The sequence below is a fragment of the Ranitomeya imitator genome, chromosome 7, assembly GCF_032444005.1.
Source record: "Ranitomeya imitator isolate aRanImi1 chromosome 7, aRanImi1.pri, whole genome shotgun sequence".
NCBI lineage: Eukaryota > Metazoa > Chordata > Amphibia > Anura > Dendrobatidae > Ranitomeya > Ranitomeya imitator.
In genome coordinates, this window is record NC_091288.1 from 222,913,547 (window position 1) to 222,935,055 (window position 21,509).

At 46.4% G+C, this 21,509-nt stretch overlaps 2 protein-coding genes across 2 annotated transcripts in view; one reads left to right on the top strand and one right to left on the bottom strand.

The window, feature by feature from the left end:
• The window catches only part of LOC138645683 (uncharacterized), a 240,895-nt gene that overhangs the window by 21,557 nt on the left and 197,829 nt on the right, over positions 1–21,509 (top strand). The window lies entirely within an intron of this gene.
• LOC138645682 (uncharacterized) lies at positions 577–21,434 on the bottom strand. Its single transcript, XM_069735145.1, has 4 exons — positions 20,864–21,434; positions 3,119–3,245; positions 1,207–1,280; positions 577–1,078 (listed from the first exon to the last, which is right to left on the bottom strand). The coding sequence occupies exons 1-4, from the start codon at positions 21,189–21,191 to the stop codon at positions 750–752; spliced, it is 858 nt and encodes a 285-aa protein (XP_069591246.1). The 5' UTR covers positions 21,192–21,434; the 3' UTR covers positions 577–749.

Consider the following 21,509-nt stretch of genomic DNA (forward strand, 5'->3'; position numbering starts at 1 on the left):
ATACGATAATTGGCCAGCACTCGCCCGTTCATGTCTATTGATCCGTGGAGAACATCGGACCACACTCAGATCACATCCGAGACTGAAGGAATTTTTTTTATTTTGATTCTCCACATCCAAGAAAATCAGCCAGGAGGGTCTACAGTCCTAAGCTGTTCACAGTGCTGTGCCCTTCTATCTACAACTAGAACCTGATAGTCTCATGGGTTTTTGTGATACAATGTCAAACTATCCTGTCTTATAATTTCCAATGACAAGTGTTTGTAGGTGGAATTCCATCCAGAGGAGGATTAGTAACAAATAGCAACAATCGCAGCCCCCATAATAATCCATGCACCATGTTCTGCCCCAGCCGAGGTCATTACCTTCTCACCCCCAGAACCTTTATCTTTGTTCTTTCATACAAGTAGCTGCTCATAAATATGCACGGATTTCTGATACTTCTCTGATTGTTCCACTCCTGGTTACAAATACTGATGTAAAATACTGACCAAACACTCAGCGTGTGAACTCGGCCATAGGCAGACCCTATAAACTCAGAAATGTCTCCCCATTAGATTAAGCGAAAGACGCAAATTCAGATAAAGACACAACCTTTTATAAAAGTAAGTTTGGAAAAAGCAGCTGAAGAAACGTTGAGATGTGACAGTAGAGTCTTCCCAGGATAATAACCAACTGGGATAAAGTTTGACTTTGATTTAACGCCACGATGAAAACCTCTTTCCCAGACTCCGGTGTTGGGTTATGGCTTATCGTTTCTTGTTCCTTAGGATCGCTTCCTCCTCCTTCTTTCTGGCCTCCAGCACGGACTGGTGGATGTATCGGAGCAGGAATTTCTTGTGCTCCACTCTTTCTCTTCTCGGGTTCATGTACTGCTCCATTCGGAAGGCGACATTCTGAAGGGCGAGTCTCATGAAGTTTAGGACGTCCATGGTCCTTTGTCGTGTCTTTATGTGGTCCGCTCTTGTGTAGTTCTCCAATATGATTATATTATCTGCTCCCAGAAGCTCAAATTGCTTCTTAAGCTCAAAGTAATTTCCCCCGGATCTGTGTGTGAGGACGATGATTGGGGACAACCCTGCAAAATATGAGATTGGGAGCAGATGAGAATAACGACACTGGCACTGAAGTGGTCATTTAGTTCTCACACCTGCGACCTGTGAGCCACCGTCATGTGTCCGAGGTGCTGAATATCATCATACCCACCTGTTGACTGCGTGCAGTTCCTGGAAAACACCGGCAGATAGTCCTTCATGTCCTCCGTGATGGTGGATTTGACGCTACAAAAGAGGAGAATTAGCAAAGGAGAAGGTAAATAAAGAAAATCAGACCTGCAAAACCAATTTATGAGTAAGGTGAGGATCGGCCATATGCCTCATCCTCCATGTACCTGAATAAAGCCTTCCTCATCCTCCATGTACACAGATATTGCCATCCACCTAATCCTCCGTGTACCCGGTAAACATCTTCATCCTCATCCTCTGTGTACTCAATTATTACCATCATCCTCTGTGTACTCAGTTATTTCTATCTTCCTCATCCTCCTAGTACCCAGATATTATCATCCACCTCATCCTCCGTGCACCCGGATACTACCACCCACCTCATCCTCCGTGCACCCAGATATTACCATCCACCTCATCCTCCGTGCACCCGGATACTACCACCCACCTCATCCTCCGTGCACCCAGATACTACCACCCACCTCATCCTCTGTGCACCCGGATATTACCACCCACCTCATCCTTCGTGCACCCGGATACTACCACCCACCTCATCCTCCGTGCACCCAGATATTACCATCCACCTCATCCTCCGTGCACCCGGATACTACCACCCACCTCATCCTCCGTGCACCCAGATACTACCACCCACCTCATCCTCCGTGCACCCAGATACTACCACCCACCTCATCCTCCGTGCACCCAGATACTACCACCCACCTCATCCTCTGTGCACCCGGATATTACCACCCACCTCATCCTTCGTGCACCCGGATACTACCACCCACCTCATCCTCCGTGCACCCAGATATTACCATCCACCTCATCCTCCGTGCACCCGGATACTACCACCCACCTCATCCTCCGTGCACCCAGATACTACCACCCACCTCATCCTCCGTGCACCCAGATACTACCACCCACCTCATCCTCCGTGCACCCAGATATTACCATCCACCTCATCCTCCGTGCACCCGGATACTACCACCCACCTCATCCTCCGTGCACCCAGATACTACCACCCACCTCATCCTCCGTGCACCCAGATACTACCACCCACCTCATCCTCTGTGCACCCGGATATTACCACCCACCTCATCCTTCGTGCACCCAGATACTACCACCCACCTCATCCTCCGTGCACCCAGATATTACCACCCACCTCATCCTCCGTGCACCCGGATACTACCACCCACCTCATCCTCCGTGCACCCAGATACTACCACCCACCTCATCCTCCGTGCACCCAGATACTACCACCCACCTCATCCTCCGTGCACCCAGATACTACCACCCACCTAATCCTCCGTGTACCCGGTAAACATCTTCATCCTCATCCTCTGTGTACTCAATTATTACCATCATCCTCTGTGTACTCAGTTATTTCTATCTTCCTCATCCTCCTAGTACCCAGATATTATCATCCACCTCATCCTCCGTGCACCCGGATACTACCACCCACCTCATCCTCCGTGCACCCAGATACTACCACCCACCTCATCCTCCGTGCACCCAGATATTACCATCCACCTCATCCTCCGTGCACCCGGATACTACCACCCACCTCATCCTCCGTGCACCCAGATACTACCACCCACCTCATCCTCCGTGCACCCAGATACTACCACCCACCTCATCCTCCGTGCACCCAGATACTACCACCCACCTCATCCTCCGTGCACCCAGATACTACCACCCACCTCATCCTCTGTGCACCCGGATATTACCACCCACCTCATCCTTCGTGCACCCAGATACTACCACCTACCTCATCCTCCGTGCACTCGAACACTCTTCCTCATCACCCTTCTTGTCTCTGGATATCTAATACTTAATTCCCAGTTTATATTTTTGCTGGGAACTACACAGAATATGTGAGAACTGAGAACATTTACCTGTAAACAAAGATGGGAACAAGTATATCGGTGACGTTGGTGTCGATGTGCATGTCCTCCACTCTATCAACAAGAAACTCAAAGTTCTTGTGCCACTCCACGGGCTCATCCAGAGGGAGGAAGTTACCTGGAAAAGCAACCAGAGATGATTTGTATCATGTGACTGCATTGTATCTGTGCCTCAATGATCTTCACATGTCTATTATACAACCATCATATTCATCTTCCAGCACGTTTCACCCCATATTCTTGGTTCATCAAGGGATCTTCAGGGACTAATCAATTATGGCACCAGTCCATCAGGAAACTGGTATACAGAGTCCATACTCTGCAGACGTGGCGCACATAGGAGGAAACACATTGGCAGGATAAGTATGATAGTGCCCACATAGAATTATCAGATTAAAGTATCAGAGGCAGTGGTCGGTAAGTATGTAGATGTATTGTCAATGGGTTTCAGAGTCCACCGACTCCTTCTTTAGGATTTTCATACATAAATAGCGAAGTAATCCAGACATACATGTGTAAGGGTCTGCTAAAGCTACGTGATGTACCCCGCTCCCCTTTCCCATGTTTGTGCTATGTCATGTATGTTTTGCAATGCTGCTACTTATATAGTGTAATGTGCAAATGTGTATGTTGTAGGGAAAGTGCAGTATTTGAGTTAGTCCACTAGATGAGGACATCTTAGCACCCACAAGATAGTAAAGATTTAATGTAGGAGGGGCCAGCTGTGGGTAAGATAAGAGTATTTCCTTATTGGAGCCCAGTAGGGCCAGGGAGTCCAGACAACCCAGTAGGGCTAGGGAGACCAGATAGCTCAGTTGGGCTCAGTTTACGTGCTTCACAGGAACTGAAACAATGTGGAAGGAAAAAATGAACATTTAACTTTTTTTTGCAAACATCTTAATTCAGAACCATTTTTTTATTTTCACAAGTGTAAAAACAGAAATGTAACCATAAATTTTGTTATGCAATTTCTCCTGAATACGCCAATACCCCACATGTGGGGGTAAACCACTTTTTGGGCGCACCGCAGAACTTGGAAGTGAAGGAGCGCCGTTTGACTTTTTCAATGCAGAATTGGCTGGAATTGAGATTGGACGCCATGTCGCGTTTGCAGAGCCCCTGATGTACCTACATAGTAGTAACCCCCCACACGTGACCCCGTTTTGGAAACTAGACCCCCCAAGGAACTTATATAGATGTGTGGTGAGAACTTTGAATGCCCAAGTGCTTCACAGAAGTTTATAATGCAGAGTCATAAAAATAAAAAACAAAATTTTTTTCCACAAAAAAAGATTTTGTAGCCCCCAAGTTTTTATTTTCACAAGGGTAACAGGAGAAATTGGACCCCAGAAGTTGTTGTCCAATTTATCCCGAGTACGCTGATGCCCCATATGTGGGGGTAACCCACTGTTTGGGCGCACGGCAGAGCTCAGAAGGGAGGGAGCACCATTTGACTTTTTGAGCGCAAAATTGGCTGTCGTGTTTGGAGACCCCCTGATGTACCTAAACAGTGGAAACCCCCCAATTCTAGCTCCAACCCTAACCCCAACACACCCCTAACCCTAATCCCAACCTTATCCATAATCCTAATCACTAACCCTAACGATAATCACAACCCTTACCCCAAAACAACCCTAATGTCAACCCTAACCATAACCCTAATCAAAACCCTAAATCCAACACACCCCTAATCCTAATCTCAACCCTAACCTCAAACCTAACCCTAATCCCAATACACCCCCAATCACAACCCTAACCTTAACCCTAATCCCAAGTGTAACCCTAATGCCAACCCTAACCCTAATACCAACCCCAATCCAAACCCTAACCCTAATCCCAACTCTAACCCTAACCTTAGCCCCAACCCTAGCCCTAACTTTAGCCCCAACCCTAACCCTAGCCCTACGGCTACTTTCACACTTGCGTCGTTTGGCATCCGTCGCAATCCGTCGTTTTGGACAAGAAACGGATCCTGCAAATGTGCCCGCAGGATGCGTTTTTTGCCCATAGACTTGTACTGCCGACGGATCGTGACGGATGGCCACACGTCGCGTCCGTCGTGCACTGGATCAGTGTTTTGGCGGACCGTCAGCACAAAAAAAGTTCAATGTAACGTTTTTTTGTACGTCGCATCCGCCATTTCTGACCACGCATGCGTGGCCGTAACTCTGCCCCCTCCTCCCCAGGACATAGATTGGGCAGCGGATGCGTTGAAAAACTACATCCGCTGTCCACGTTGTGCACAATTTTCACAACATGCGTCGGTATGTCGGGCCGATGCCTTGCGACGGCTGTTATGATAAGGTAATTCAGAACCGCAAAGGACCTTGAAGTTCAGAGCACACAAAGTGACCTGACCATAACCAAAAACATATGACAAGCTCTGAGACGTGGAAACTCTGCTGACCGCAATCCTTAATCCTATCCAACCACACTAGAGGCAGCCGTGGATTGCGCCTAACGCTCCCTATGCAACTCGGCACAGCCTGAGAAACTAGCTAGCCCTAAGAGGAAAATAAGCCTACCTTGCCTCAGAGAAATTCCCCAAAGGTAAAGGCAGCCCCCCACATATAATGACTGTGAGTTGAGATGAAAGTACAAACGCAGAGATGAAATAGATTTAGCAAAGTGAGGCCCAACTTTCTGAATAGACCGAGGTTAGGAAAGATTGCTTTGCGGTCAACACAAAACCCTACAAACAACCACGCAGAGGGGGCAAAAAGACCCTCCGCACCGACTAACGGTACGGAGGTACTCCCTCTGCGTCCCAGAGCTTCCAGCAAGCAAGAAAAACAAATATAGCAAGCTGGACAGATAAAATAGCAAAAAACAACACAAGCAAACTTAGCTCATGCAGGAGAGACTGGCCACAGGAACGATCCAGGAGGAAGCAGACCAACATTAGAACATTGACTGGAGGCCAGGATGAAAGCACTAGGTGGAGTTAAATAGAGTGGCACCTAACGACTTAACCTCATCACCTGAGGAAGGAAACTCAGAAGCCGCAGTACCACTTGTGACCACAGGAGGGAGCTTGACCACAGAATTCACAACAGACGGCCCCGTACCGACGTTAGTGTGAAAGAAGCCTAATCCTAAATTTAGCGCCAACCCTAACCCTAAATTTAGCCCCAACCCTAACCCTAAATTTAGCCCCAACCCTAACCCTAAATTTAGCCCTAACCGTAACCCTAAATTTAGCCCCAACCCTAACCCTAGCCCTAACCCTAGCCCTAGCCCTAACCCTAGCCCTAACCCTAGCCCTAACCCTAGCCCTAACCCTAGCCCTAACCCTAACCCTAGCCCTAACCCTAACCCTGGCCCTAACCCTAACCCTAATTTTAGCCCCAACTGCTCTTCTCCTGCCGGCCGGCAGATGGAGACAGATGGTGGGCGCACTGCGCATGCGCCCGCCATTTTCTTTTGCCCAGAAGATGGCGGCGGCCAGGAGGAGCAGCAGGAGGACCCAGGGACACCGGTAAGTATGATAGGGTCCCCGAATCCCCCTATTTCTCTGTCCTCTGATGTGCGATCACATCAGAGGACAGAGAATTACACTTTGCTTTTTTTTTTTTTGCGGTCGCCGGTAAACAGTTAATTACCGGCGATCGCAAAACAGGGGTCGGTAAAATCGACCCCGATCATGCTCTTTGGGGTCTTGGCTACCCCCGGCAGCCGAGACCCCAAAGATTCTCCCGGGGCCGGCCGGCGGGCGTACTGCGCATGCGCCCGCCATTTTGAAGATGGCGGCGCCCACCGGGAGCCACGAGGAGCACCGGGGGAGATAGGTGAGTATCGGGGGGCTATCTGGGACCCCCTTTCTCTGTCCTCTGATGTGCGATCACATCGGAGGACAGAGAAATTAAAAAGAGATCGCGTTTTTCTTTTTTGCGATCGCCGGTAAACGGTTAATTACCGGCGATCGCAAATGCGGGGTCGGTAAAAAACCCCCCGAATCATGTTCTCTGGGGTCTCGGCTACCCCCGGCAGCCGAGACCCCGGAGAAAATCCGACTCTGGGGGGCGCTATTCACGTTTTCCAAAGCGCCGTTAATTAACGGCGCTGTGGTTTAAGTACCCTTAGCGGCCGCCGTTGAAAGGCGTATCGGCGGTCGCTAAGGGGTTAAAGAGGTGGTCATGGTGGAAGTAATCCGGTCCGTGGCTCTGGGCATCCAGTAAAACGGGGTTAATGAAAATGGGAATAAAGTCTAATGTAGGAATGTTCGTGACGCCACCTGTGGTATTCAGCCAGGGATGGCCGACACTTCTTAAAGGGGTCCACTGGGGATGATGGTATTGCAGCAGAGGTGTGTTGTGAATTCTGCTTTTGGGTTCCCTCTGGTGGTTGTAGGTGGTAATGCAGTTGTCCCAGGGCTGCAGTCATGGTCAGGTGTTTCTGCTGATTGCAATTCTGACTGGGGTATTTAGGTTTGCAGGATTCATTAGTCCTTGCCAGTTGTCAATGGTTCTTGGGAGGTGTTGGACCTCTGTCTGGTTTCTCCTGCTTAGCTGCCAGTTCAGCAAAGATAAGTGTCTGTTTTTTTGGCACACATGCTGTGTGCTGGATTTTTTATTGTATTTCTGTTCTGTGTGTAGGATTCTCTGGAGTTGCAGATATACGTTCCACGTCTTTAGTTAGATGGAGGAATTTTTTGTATAATCTGCTGTGGATATTTTTGGAAGGGTTTTAACCCCTTCAAGACCCAGCCTATTTTGACCTTAAAGACCTTGCCGTTTTTTGCAATTCTGACCAGTGTCCCTTTATGAGGTAATAACTCAGGAACGCTTCAACGGATCCTAGCGGTTCTGAGATTGTTTTTTCGTGACATATTGGGCTTCATGTTAGTGGTAAATTTAGGTCAATAAATTCTGCATTTATTTGTGATAAACACGGAAATTTGGCGAAAATTTTGAAAATTTCGCAATTTTCACATTTTGAATTTTTATTCTGTTAAACCAGAGAGATATGTGACACAAAATAGTTAATAAATAACATTTCCCACATGTTTACTTTACATCAGCACAATTTTGGAAACAAAATTTTTTTTTGTTAGGAAGTTATAAGGGTTAAAATTCGACCAGCGATTTGTCATTTTTACAACGAAATTTACAAAACCATTTTTTTTAGGGACCACCTCACATTTGAAGTCAGTTTGAGGGGTCTATATGGCTGAAAATACCCAAAAGTGACACCATTCTAAAAACTGCACCCCTCAAGGTACTCAAAACCACATTCAAGAAGTTTATTAACCCTTCAGGTGCTTCACAGAAGCAGAAGCAACATGGAAGGAAAAAATGAACATTTAACTTTTTAGTCACAAAAATTATCTTTTAGCAACAATTTTTTTATTTTCCCAATGGTAAAAGGAGAAACTGAACCACGAAAGTTGTTGTCCAATTTGTCCTGAGTACGCTGATACCTCATATGTGGGGGTAAACCACTGTTTTGGCGCACGGCAGGGCTTGGAAGGGAAGGAGCGCCATTTGACTTTTTGAATCAAAAATTGGCTCCACTCTTTAGCGGACACCATGTCACGTTTGGAGAGCCCCCGTGTGCCTAAAAATTGGAGCTCTCCCACAAGTGACCCCATTTTGGAAACTAGACGCCCCAAGGAACTTATCTAGATGCATAGTGAGCACTTTGAACCCCCAGGTGCTTCACAAATTGATCCGTAAAAATGAAAAAGTACTTTTTTTTCGCAAAAAAATTCTTTTAGCCTCAATTTTTTCATTTTCACATGGGCAACAGGATAAAATGGATCCTAAAATGTGTTGGGCAATTTCTCCTGAGTACGCCAATACCTCACATGTGGAGGTAAACCACTGTTTGGGCACATGGTAAGGCTCGGAAGGGAAGGAGCGCCATTTGACTTTTTGAATGAAAAATTATTTCCATCGTTAGCGGACACCATGTCGCGTTTGGATAGCTCCTGTGTGCCTAAACATTGGCGCTCCCCCACAAGTGACCCCATTTTGGAAACTAGACCCCCCAAGGAACTAATTTAGATGCCTAGTGAGCACTTTAAACCCTCAGGTGCTTCACAAATTGATCTGTAAAAATGAAAAAGTAATTTTTTTTCACAAAAAAATTCTTTTCGCCTCAATTTTTTCATTTTCACATGGGCAGTAGGATAAAATGGATCATAAAATTTGTTGGGCAATTTCTCCCGAGTACGCCGATACCTCATATGTGGGGGTAAACCACTGTTTGGGCACACGGCAGGGCTCGGAAGGGAAGGCGCGCCATTTGACTTTTTGAATGGAAAATTAGCTCCAATTGTTAGCGGACACCATGTCGCGTTTGGAGAGCCCCTGTGTGCCTAAACATTGGAGCTCCCCCACAAGTGACCCCATTTTGGAAACTAGACCCCCCAAGGAACTTATCTAGATGCATATTGAGCACTTTAAACCCCCAGGTGCTTCACAGAAGTTTATAACGCAGAGCCATGAAAATAAAAAATAATTTTTCTTTCCTCAAAAATGATTTTTTAGCCTGGAATTTCCTATTTTGCCAAGGATAATAGGAGAAATTGGACCCCAAATATTGTTGTCCAGTTTGTCCTGAGTACGCTGATACCCCATATGTGGGGGTAAACCACTGTTTGGGCGCACGGCAGGGCTCGGAAGGGATGGCACGCCATTTGGCTTTTTAAATGGAAAATTAGCTCCAATCATTAGCGGACACCATGTCACGTTTGGAGAGCCCCTGTGTGCCTAAACATTGGAGATCCCCCAGAAATGACACCATTTTAGAAACTAGACCCCCAAAGGAACTAATCTAGATGTGTGGTGAGGACTTTGAACCCCCAAGTGCTTCACAGAAGTTTATAACGCAGAGCCATGAAAATAAAAAAAAAAAATATTTTCTCAAAAATGATCTTTTAGCCTGCAATTTTTTATTTTCCCAAGGGTAACAGGAGAAATTTGACCCCAAAAGTTGTTGTCCAGTTTCTCCTGAGTACGCTGATACCCCATATGTGGGGGTAAATCACTGTTTGGGCACATGCCGGGGCTCGGAAGTGAAGTAGTGACGTTTTGAAATGCAGACTTTGATGGAATGCTCTGTGGACGTCACGTTGCATTTGCAGAGCCCCTGATGTGGCTTAACAGTAGAAACCCCCCACAAGTGACCCCATTTTGGAAACTAGACCCCCAAAGGAACTTATCTAGATGTGTGGTGAGCACTTTGAACCCCCAAGTGCTTCATAGAAGTTTATAATGCAGAGCCGTGAAAATAATAAATAAGTTTTCTTTCCTCAAAAATAATTATTTAGCCCAGAATTTTTTAATTTTCCCAAGGGTAACAGGAGAAATTTGACCCCAATATTTGTTGTCCAGTTTCTCCTGAGTACGGTGATACCCCATATGTGGGGGTAAACTACTGTTTGGGCACATGCCGGGGCTCGGAATTGAAGTAGTGACGTTTTGAAATGCAGACTTTGATGGAATGCTCTGCGGGCGTCACGTTGCGTTTGCAGAGCCCCTGATGTGCCTAAACAGTAGAAACCCCCCACAAGTGACCCCATTTTGGAAACTAGACCCTGAAAGGAACTTATCTAGATGTGTGGTGAGCACTTTGAACCCCCAAGTGCTTCATAGAAGTTTATAATGCAGAGCCGTGAAAATAATAAATACGTTTTCTTTCCTCAAAAATAATTATTTAGCCCAGAATTTTTTATTTTCCCAAGGGTTACAGGAGAAATTGGACCCCAAAAGTTGTTGTCCAGTTTCTCCTGAGTACGCTGATACCCCATATGTGGGGGTAAACCACTGTTTGGGCACACGTCGGGGCTCAGAAGGGAAGTAGTGACTTTTGAAATGCAGACTTTGATGGAATGGTCTGCGGGTGTCACGTTGCGTTTGCAGAGCCCCTGGTGTGCCTAAACAGTAGAAACCCCCCACAAGTGACCCCATTTTAGAAACTAGACCCCCCAAGGAACTTATCTAGATATGTGGTGAGCACTTTGAACCCCCAAGTGCTTCACAGACGTTTACAACGCAGAGCCGTGAAAATAAAAAATCATTTTTCTTTCCTCAAAAATTATGTTTTAGCAAGCATTTTTTTAGATTCACAAGGGTAACAGGAGAAATTGGACCCCAGTAATTGTTGCGCAGTTTGTCCTGAGTATGCTGGTACCCCATATGTGGGGGTAAACCACTGTTTGGGCACACGTCAGGGCTCGGAGGTGAGGGAGCACCATTTGACTTTTTGAATACGAGATTGGCTGGAATCAATGGTGGCGCCATGTTGCGTTTGGAGACCCCTGATGTGCCTAAACAGTGGAAACCCCTCAATTCTAACTCCAACACTAACCCCCCCACACCCCTAACCCTAATCCCAACTGTAGCCATAATCCTAATCACAACCCTAACCCCATCACACCCCTAACCACAACACTAACCCCAACACACCCCTAACCCTAACCACAACCCTAATTCCAACCCTAACCCTAAGGCTATGTGCCCACGTTGCGGATTCGTGTGAGATATTTCCGCACCATTTTTGAAAAATCTGCGGGTAAAAGGCACTGTGTTTTACCTGCGGATTTTCCGCGGATTTCCAGTGTTTTTTGTGCGGATTTCACCTGCGGATTCCTATTGAGGAACAGGTGTAAAACGCTGCGGAATCCGCACAAAGAATTGACATGCTGCGGAAAATACAACGCAGCGTTTCCGCGCGGTATTTTCCGCACCATGGGCACAGCGGATTTGGTTTTTCATATGTTTACATGGTACTGTAAACCTGATGGAACACTGCTGCGAATCCGCAGCCAAATCCGCACCGTGTGCACATGGCCTAATTCTAAAGGTATGTGCACACGCTGCGGAAAACGCTGTGGATCCGCAGCAGTTTCCCATGAGTGTACAGTTCAATGTAAACCTATGGGAAACAAAAATCGCTGTGCACATGCTGCGGAAAAACTGCACGGAAACGCAGCGGTTTACATTCCGCAGCATGTCACTTCTTTGTGCGGATTCCGCAGCGGTTTTACAACTGCTCCAATAGAAAATCGCAATTGTAAAACCGCAGTGAAATGCGCAGAAAAAAACGCGGTAAATCCGCCATAAATCCGCAGCGGTTTAGCACTGCGGATTTATCAAATCCGCAGCGGAAAAATCCGCAGAGGACCAGAATACGTGTGCACATTCCTAACCCTAACCCTAGCCCTAACCCTACCCCTACCCCTAACCCTAACCCTACCCCTAGCCCTACCCCTAACCCTAACCCTACCCCTAACCCTACCCCTACCCCTACCCCTACCCCTAGCCCTAACCTTAACCCTAACCCTACCCCTAACCCTAACCCTATTCTAACATTAGTGGAAAAAAAAAATTTCTTTATTTTTTTATTGTCCCTACCTATGGGGGTGACAAAGGGGGGGGGGTCATTTATTATTTTTTTTATTTTGATCACTGAGATAGATTATATCTCAGTGATCAAAATGCACTTTGGAACGAATCTGCCGGCCGGCAGATTCGGCGGGCGCACTGCGCATGCGCCCGCCATTTTGGAAGATGGCGGCGCCCGGGAGAAGACGGACGGGACCACGGCTGGATCGGTAAGTATGATAGGGTGGGGTGGGACCACGGGGGGGGGGATCGGAGCACGGGGGTGGGAATCGGAGCGCGGGAGGGGTGGAACGGAGCGCGGGGGGCGTGGAACGGAGCACGGGGGGGCTGGAACGGAGCACGGGGGGTGGAACGGAGCACGGGGGGGTGGATCGGAGTGCAGGGGGGGTGATTGGAGCACGGGGGGGTGATTGGAGCACGGGGGGAGCGGACACGAGCACGGGGGGGAGCGGAGCACAGGGCGGAGGGGAGCCGGAGCAGTGTACCGGCCAGATCGGGGGGGTGGGGGGGCGATCGGAGGGGTGGGGGCACACTAGTATTTCCAGCCATGGCCGATGATATTTCAGCATCGGCCATGGCTGGATTGTAATATTTCACCCGTTATAATGGGTGAAATATTACAAATCGCTCTGATTGGCAGTTTCACTTTCAACAGCCAATCAGCGCGATCGTAGCCACGAGGGGGTGAAGCCACCCCCCCTGGGCTAAACTACCACTCCCCCTGTCCCTGCAGATCGGGTGAAATGGGAGTTAACCCTTTCACCCGATCTGCAGGGATGCGATCTTTCCATGACGCCGCATAGGCGTCATGGGTCGGAATGGCACCGACTTTCATGACGCCTACGTGGCGTCATGGGTCGGGAAGGGGTTAATACTGACTGCACAGAACTCTGTCCTATCCTTTCCTATTTTAGCTAGAGTGCCCTCTTTTGCTAAATCCTTTTTTTTGTGCCTACGTGTGTCTTTCCTCTCCTACTCACAGTCAATATTCGTGGGGGGCTGCCTATCCTTTGGGGTTCTGCTCTGAGGCAAGATAGTATTCCTATTTCCATCTATAGGGGTATTTAGTTCTCCGGCTGTGACGAGGTGTCTAGGGTTTGTTAGGCACACCCCACGGCTACTTCTAGTTGCGGTGTCAGATCAGGATTTGTGGTCAGTACAGTTATCACCTACTCCAGTGAAAGTTATTCATGCGGCTCCAAGGTCACCGGATCATAACAGAGGTGGTATAGTTCTCTACAGGTAGAACTTAGTCCCCAGGGCTCCCGGTATAGTTGGAAAGGATGATAGATGGCGAAGTGCAGGAAAGAATTGGAGGATACAGGGTTGCAGTCTCTTTACCTTTTACTGGGGAAGTTCAGGTACAGGTTACAGGTGGTCTTTGGAATCTGGGCAGCCTGAAAGCGATTCAGAATCCCCCTAGCCAGGTGGGGTTGGAAGCCTTCCTTACTGCGCTGTGTTCTAAGTTCCTTGCTGTCTGAGACTTCACACAAGGTCCTCTCTTTCTCTCTGTCCCTTTTAGGTGGACACTACCCATATGGCAGGCAACTTGAGCCTTTTTACAGGTGTCCCTTCTTGTGGTGACTCTGGACTCTAACTGTTGCTGTGCCTTCAGGTGTAATGGTGAGCAGGAGACTTGGAATCTCCTGCCCGCTGATTTCTGCTGTGCGTCATACAGTTACGCCCACAACCTCGGAATTCTGGTCTCCGGCTTCTGCGCTTTATGCTGGAGTGAGCCCAATCGCAGCTCCACTCCAGTTTCTCTCTCTCCTCCTTTGCTCCTTCTACCCTCAATGTCTCTTACTGACTGTCCGACTCTCCTGTCAGGAGCTGCAGAGCCGCATGTCTGCTCAGCTCCAGCTATCCTCACAGACTCTCTCTAACTCCTCCTCCAGCCAGAATATATAGGGAAGCCACCCTCAAACCAGGTCTCGAGCTCCCCCTTCTGGCCTGGAGACAGAACAGTGTTGTGTGTACATGTTACCTGTTAAAGGGATCCTCCTTGCTTCCAGGCATGAGGAAGGCAATACCACTGTAACAACCAGCTTCCTGGGGTGTTACATATGCAAGAAATGGGGACACTGTATTCATGTGACGAGGTACCAGGACGCGATTGAGCAATATATGTCAGCCAAGACTACAGCCCTGGCGCTCCTCACACATGGTTTAAATATAGAAACAGATTCAAAGAACGTGCGCCAATAGAAGAGGAAGGAGAATACACAGTCCCATGTCAAAACACCGCGTACAAGGTTGTATAATTACATATATTTTTCAGTGAACCTACAGGGGTCTGTAAAATGTTAACATTCTAATGATAAAAATATGCGTATTACTTAACATGTTTAGGGTCTAACAAGTAAGCAAATACATTGGTCAGTGAGTTGTGAGGATTTTGGCAGATACATCTGTTCTTTGTCATGACTATAGGACTTTTGCCCAATTGAACTGTCAATGTGGCTATTTGGAGATAACAAATGGTAGTCAAAGGTCATAAGATATAGGGTTTAAGTATTCTGAAATGAGGTAATATGCAAACAAAATAAATAAATATAAGGTAACTAGAATACATAGAATACAAGTTACTAGTGTTCTTCTCATACGTAAAAGCTACTAATCTAACAGCAAAGTGACCATAGCAGGGAACGTAACAGGGAAGCATGGTGTCCAATGTAAGTCAGCGAGGTAAGATGGTGGATCAGCCGACCTAGGAATCACTGACTCAGATCTCGCTCCTTCAGAATCTCCAACCCGGACCACATCAAGCCTCAGGACCATATGTAAGAAGCACCGAATGCTGGTTTTCTCTTTTATAACCTATGACTTATTTTTCTGTGCTATGAACTTACTTTTCTTCATTTTTGTAACCACTTTTTGAATTAAAGTGAAACAATATTTGTCTTATCCGCACAATTCCACATTGCTCTTCCTTCTAGGCTCTCCGTGCTCTTACTTACAAAACGTGTTTTGTTTTGCATGAATTAGTGATGAGCGAATATACTCGCTGCTCGGGGGTCCTCCAAGTATTTTTTAGTGTTCGGAGATTTAGTTTTCATCCCGGCAGCTGAATGATTTACAGCTATTAGCCAGCTTGATTACATGTGAGGATTTCCCAGCAACCAGGCAACCCCCACATGTACTCAGCCTGGCTAGTAGCTGTAAATCATTCAGCTGCGGCGATGAAAACTAAATCTCCGAACACTAAAAAATACTCGGAGGACCCCCGAGCAACGAGTACACTCGCTCAGCACTAGTATGGATTCCTTCTCCTTGCACACAGGGAGGAGGAGAGCTTTGAACTTTTGTAAACTCCTGTTGTCCAAGATTCAGGATTTCCACCACATTAATTAGTTCAAGTCACAAGGATCAGACAGAATCTAGAGGGCTCATGTCTCCAACCATCAAAAGCTGCATGTGTCCCATCCAGACAGAAGTCCCAGGAATCCAGTAAACACACCGAGGACCATCCACTGATGATAGGATCAATCCAGGGGAGGAGAAGACGTTCCATAGGTGAGAAAATGGAGTTTATTCATGACTATTCTAAGAAAAGTTATGTAGAGTTTACGCTTGTTCATATCCATACAGATCCACAGAGAAGGTCTAGATTGTACAGTCAACGCGAAGCTGAGAACCTTAGAAATGATGAGAGGTTTTCCTCAGAAAAAGAGTTCAAACTGTAATGTACATGGTCCGAGGGTATAATAAGATAGTCTGTGACACAACAGAAACACAAAGCAAGTACTATCACACCAGACATCGGTCACACTGACACACAGGAGACAAGTCACACTGACACACAAGACATCGTTCACACTGACACACAGGGTGACACACAGGAGACCAGTCACACTGACACACAGGGTCACACAAAAGACATCGGTCACACTGACACACAGGGTGACACACAAGAGACCAGTCACACTGACACACAGGGGGACACACAGGAGACCAGTGACACTGACACACAGGGTGACACACAAGAATCTGACGGGGGTTACTTTGATTGTCCAGCTTGTTTGATATTTGCAGAATATATTGAGGATTTGAATAATCAATTTGATACTCGAAATGAGATATTGTACAAATTGCGCCATGACATAAAAAGCTTCTGCTCAGACAAGAACAAGTAGTCTAAAGGAAGACAACGCTTCTACATCAATTTTACCAGACACACGAAATCCAGAGGTTTCAGAAGAAGGTTTATAGGCAGGTGAACTACAACGGAAAAAATTATCAGAAAAAAACAGGCGATTTCTGAGAGTGACCTGGAATGGAAATTGTAGAGTCAATTATCTGAGGTCTTCAAAGAATCATACAGTCCTAGGATGTTGGACGGACCTCCTGGGTCATCTGGTCCAACCCTCTGCTCAAAGCAGGAGTCACTAATCCATCCCAGACAGGTGTCTGTCCAGCCTCTGTGTGAAGACTTTCATTGAAGAACTCACCACCTCTCGTGGCCGCCTGTTCCACTCATTGATCATGGTGATGAATGAGCGTGCCTGGAGAACATCTTAGGCTGGTTTCACACTTGCGTTTTAAAACGCATGCGTTTAAAAAAAAAAAAACGCATGGTGAAAAAACGCATGTAAACGCGTGCAAACGCTGCGTTTTTTAGACGCATGCGTTTTTGGATGTGGTTGAAGCGTTTACATGCATTTTTTCATGCATTTGCCTTTTTTAAACGCATGATGAGAAGTGTGTGACAGCTGCCAATCATCAAAATCAACACAAAATAAACAGAAATAGCTACGGTTAGGGGTAGGGATCCTAACCCTAACCCTAAAGGGATCCTAACCGTAACCCTAACCCTACCCCTAACCCTAAAGGGATCCTAACCATAACCCTTAGGGTTAGGGTTAGGGGTAGGGTTAGGATCCCTAGGGTTAGGGTTAGGGTTAGGATTCCTTTAGGGTTAGGGTTAGGATCTCTTTATCACCTTTATGGTGGGGGGTGGCATATCAGTGTGTTTTCTGTTTTTTTTCTATAAAAAAGCATGCGTTTTTAACGCAACCAAATGCATGTGCTTCCATTGACTCCAATGCATTTTTTGCCGCAAAAAAACCCGCATACGAACGCATGCGTTTTTTTTGCGTCAAAAAACGCCTCTGAAAATTACTACATGTTGCATTTCTGCAAAAGAACGCATGCAGCAAAAAAACGCATGCGTTCAAAAACGTGACCAAACGCGTATAAAAAAGCATGCGTTTTTAATGTTAAACATAGGGGAAAAAAACGCATTTGCGGTACAAACGCTGCAGATAAAAACGCAAGTGTGAAACCAGCCTTATTCGAGCACATTCGGGAGTTATCTGAGCATCTGGGAGCGCTCATATATTATGGCCAAGTGTCTGTGGCTGCATGTTAGGCAGCCTCATCACATGTGCAGCTTGCCTGTTTGTTGCCCAGACCTTTCCTCCGTTTAGCACATGTCTCCTCCGGTCGGTAATTCGCACTCTGCTCAGCCCTCTAGTTCTTTAGGAGGAACCTGAAGCAACTCGACGTCGGTTTAGGCGACTAGGTCTGAATTGCCATCTTCTAGTCTGTGGTTAGGGCTATCTCTGCACCCACAGGCACCGCTAGGGACCGCAGAGTCAGGATATCTATTCTGTGCAGGATCCGGCGGGTCAGCTGCAGTTTTTACCGTATAACCTATTACTCCCGAGTGACTTACTACACGAGCATCACACTGTGAAGAGAGCCAAGCGTTCATTCTGTTACCATACGATTTGTAATTTCTCAGGAAACATTGATTTTCTCCATTGGATAGGAATTACATTTTATGATGGGCGGACAGATATGATGGTTCTTTTTTATACAGTATAACGTCAAGACATCATTTCTTCCACAAGAGTCGCCATACTGCATTTATCTTCTGTTTGCTGGTTGGGTAAATGGACTTGGGTGATGGACTCACCTCCGTCACCCAATTATGGATGTTAACAGTTGTCATCGTATTTAATATATACAGTGGGGCAAAAAAGTATTTAGTCAGTCAGCAATAGTGCAAGTTCCACCACTTAAAAAGATGAGAGGCGTCTGTAATTTACATCATAGGTAGACCTCAACTATGGGAGACAAACTGAGAAAAAAAAATCCAGAAAATCACATTGTCTGTTTTTTTAACAATTTATTTGCATATTATGGTGGAAAATAAGTATTTGGTCAGAAACAAACAATCAAGATTTCTGGCTCTCACAGACCTGTAACTTCTTCTTTAAGAGTCTCCTCTTTCCTCCACTCATTACCTGTAGTAATGGCACCTGTTTAAACTTGTTATCAGTATAAAAAGACACCTGTGCACACCCTCAAACAGTCTGACTCCAAACTCCACTATGGTGAAGACCAAAGAGCTGTCAAAGGACACCAGAAACAAAATTGTAGCCCTGCACCAGGCTGGGAAGACTGAATCTGCAATAGCCAACCAGCTTGGAGTGAAGAAATCAACAGTGGGAGCAATAATTAGAAAATGGAAGACATACAAGACCACTGATAATCTACCTCGATCTGGGGCTCCACGCAAAATCCCACCCCGTGGGGTCAGAATGATCACAAGAACGGTGAGCAAAAATCCCAGAACCACGCGGGGGGACCTAGTGAATGAACTGCAGAGAGCTGGGACCAATGTAACAAGGCCTACCATAAGTAACACACTACGCCACCATGGACTCAGATCCTGCAGTGCCAGACGTGTCCCACTGCTTAAGCCAGTAGATGTCCGGGCCGGTCTGAAGTTTGCTAGAGAGCATTTGGATGATCCAGAGGAGTTTTGGGAGAATGTCCTATGGTCTGATGAAACCAAACTGGAACTGTTTGGTAGAAACACAACTTGTCGTGTTTGGAGGAAAAAGAATACGGAGTTGCATCCATCAAACACCATACCTACTGTAAAGCATGGTGGTGGAAACATCATGCTTTGGGGCTGTTTCTCTGCAAAGGGGCCAGGACGACTGATCCGGGTACATGAAAGAATGAATGGGGCCATGTATCGTGAGATTTTGAGTGCAAACCTCCTTCCATCAGCAAGGGCATTGAAGATGAAACGTGGCTGGGTCTTTCAACATGACAATGATCCAAAGCACACCGCCAGGGGAACGAAGGAGTGGCTTCGTAAGAAGCATTTCAAGGTCCTGGAGTGGCCTAGCCAGTCTCCAGATCTCAACCCTATAGAAAACCTTTGGAGGGAGTTGAAAGTCCGTGTTGCCAAGTGAAAAGCCAAAAACATCACTGCTCTAGAGGAGGTCTGCATGGAGGAATGGGCCAACATACCAACAACAGTGTGTGGCAACCTTGTGAAGACTTACAGAAAACGTTTGACCTCTGTCATTGCCAACAAAGGATATATTACAAAGTATTGAGATGAAATTTTGTTTCTGACCAAATACTTATTTTCCACCATAATATGCAAATAAATTGTTAAAAAAACAGACAATGTGATTTTCTGGATTTTTTTTTCTCAGTTTGTCTCCCATAGTTGAGGTCTACCTATGATGTAAATTACAGACGCCTCTCATCTTTTTAAGTGGTGGAACTTGCACTATTGCTGACTGACTAAATACTTTTTTGCCCCACTGTATTTCTTTCGAAAAGGGCAATAGTTCTCGGATTGAGATTGTCTAAGAAGTTGAGGGAGTTAGTGATATCCAGAGAGAGCCGTCGTGGAGCAGGGCGCCAATATCATTTTTATTAAGGTGTCAACCTCCGCGGTTAGGCCGGAGATCTGTACATATAACAAGGGAAAGTAACATCAATCCCCGTGTCCCCCCGATACCGTGCTTCCTCTACTAGATGCCATTGCCGGGTTTATCTAATCTGTATCCGGCCTTAGCGCATCCACTGCTCAGGATTATCCCATGACAGACCGTGCTTGCTCGTCCATCCATCTCCAGTCTGTACTCTCCACTTTTTTTGTCCTGATTTGGATATTATTAGATGATAGGTTATGAATAATTATCCATTGTCTACATTTAAACTATTAGTAACTATTTTTAATGAAGAAATAATAAAATGTGCTGATACTATGTATGCGAATGAGACAGAAAAGAGAACCCCTATCTCCTCTCACCTATCTTATCAGAGCAGTACAAGGGTATATTTAGCATTTCTCCCCCCAAAATAACCTGATTTCTTTGGGTCCAGCTGTTGTAACGTAACTAAGAGCTGATATAACCAGCGATCAGGATATAAGACACAAAACCCAGTAAAAACCATGTCATACTGGGCAGAATAGGGAACATTCAGCGCTGGACCCCTCTCCACTCTCAATGATCTCCAGATGCCCCAATTATGGGACAACCCTTTCATCACTGATCCACACAATCTTTCGGTCTTTCACACCTTGTAGACATTGAGGTAATAATGACGATACAGAAGACTCCACACTCACCAAGTTGAGTATAGACCTCCACTGTCTCGAAGTTCTCCATCGTGGCATATCCTCTGTTGTCCACAATGGTGACGTTATCGGTCAGATTATAGGACCTTCGTGTCATTGTCACCGAACCACCATCTGTTATCTCGCTATCCCTGGACCTTGCATGTTCTGTAAACTCTCCATCATCCAGGACGTACTTACAAGAGTTCACAAGGGCCGATTTACCGTGTCCCATGTGACCAATGAGCTGCAGGAGAACCCGCGTGTACCCCTGACTGCCCCGAGGACCGCTGTCCAGGCTGAAGGTCTGGATGTATTTCCTCAGCTGGTGGTGATCCATGGTGGATGTCGTCCTCGTTCAGTTTCGTGTGATCTTAGATTCACTTTTGTTTCCTCACTTTTTACTTTCACTTTGTCGTAGTAACACTAATGATCGGTCAGGACTCTCTTTTTGTCGGATCTTGGGGATGGAATTTAAGATTCATAAATGTTCCAGCTGGTGGGGCCCCCGTGTACAAATATAGGGCCCCACACCGTCATTCTCTCCATGTCACCAGCTCATCAGGGCACAAAACACCAGTGCACACCCTCACAAACCGGTCTAGCAGCATTCTATGGAAGGATTAACCATCTGTGGCCCCAACGTGTTCAATAAGCA

Bases quoted from the DNA above. Each gene is read 5' to 3' on its own strand.
- LOC138645682 (XM_069735145.1), bottom strand. From the start codon at position 21,191: ATGGATCACCACCAGCTGAGGAAATACATCCAGACCTTCAGCCTGGAC. The intron at 3,246-20,863 runs GTGAGTGTGGAG...TTGCTTTTCCAG, and splicing joins GGAGGTCTATACTCAACTTG to GTAACTTCCTCCCTCTGGAT. The intron at 1,079-1,206 runs GTGGGTATGATG...CATATTTTGCAG, and splicing joins GAACTGCACGCAGTCAACAG to GGTTGTCCCCAATCATCGTC.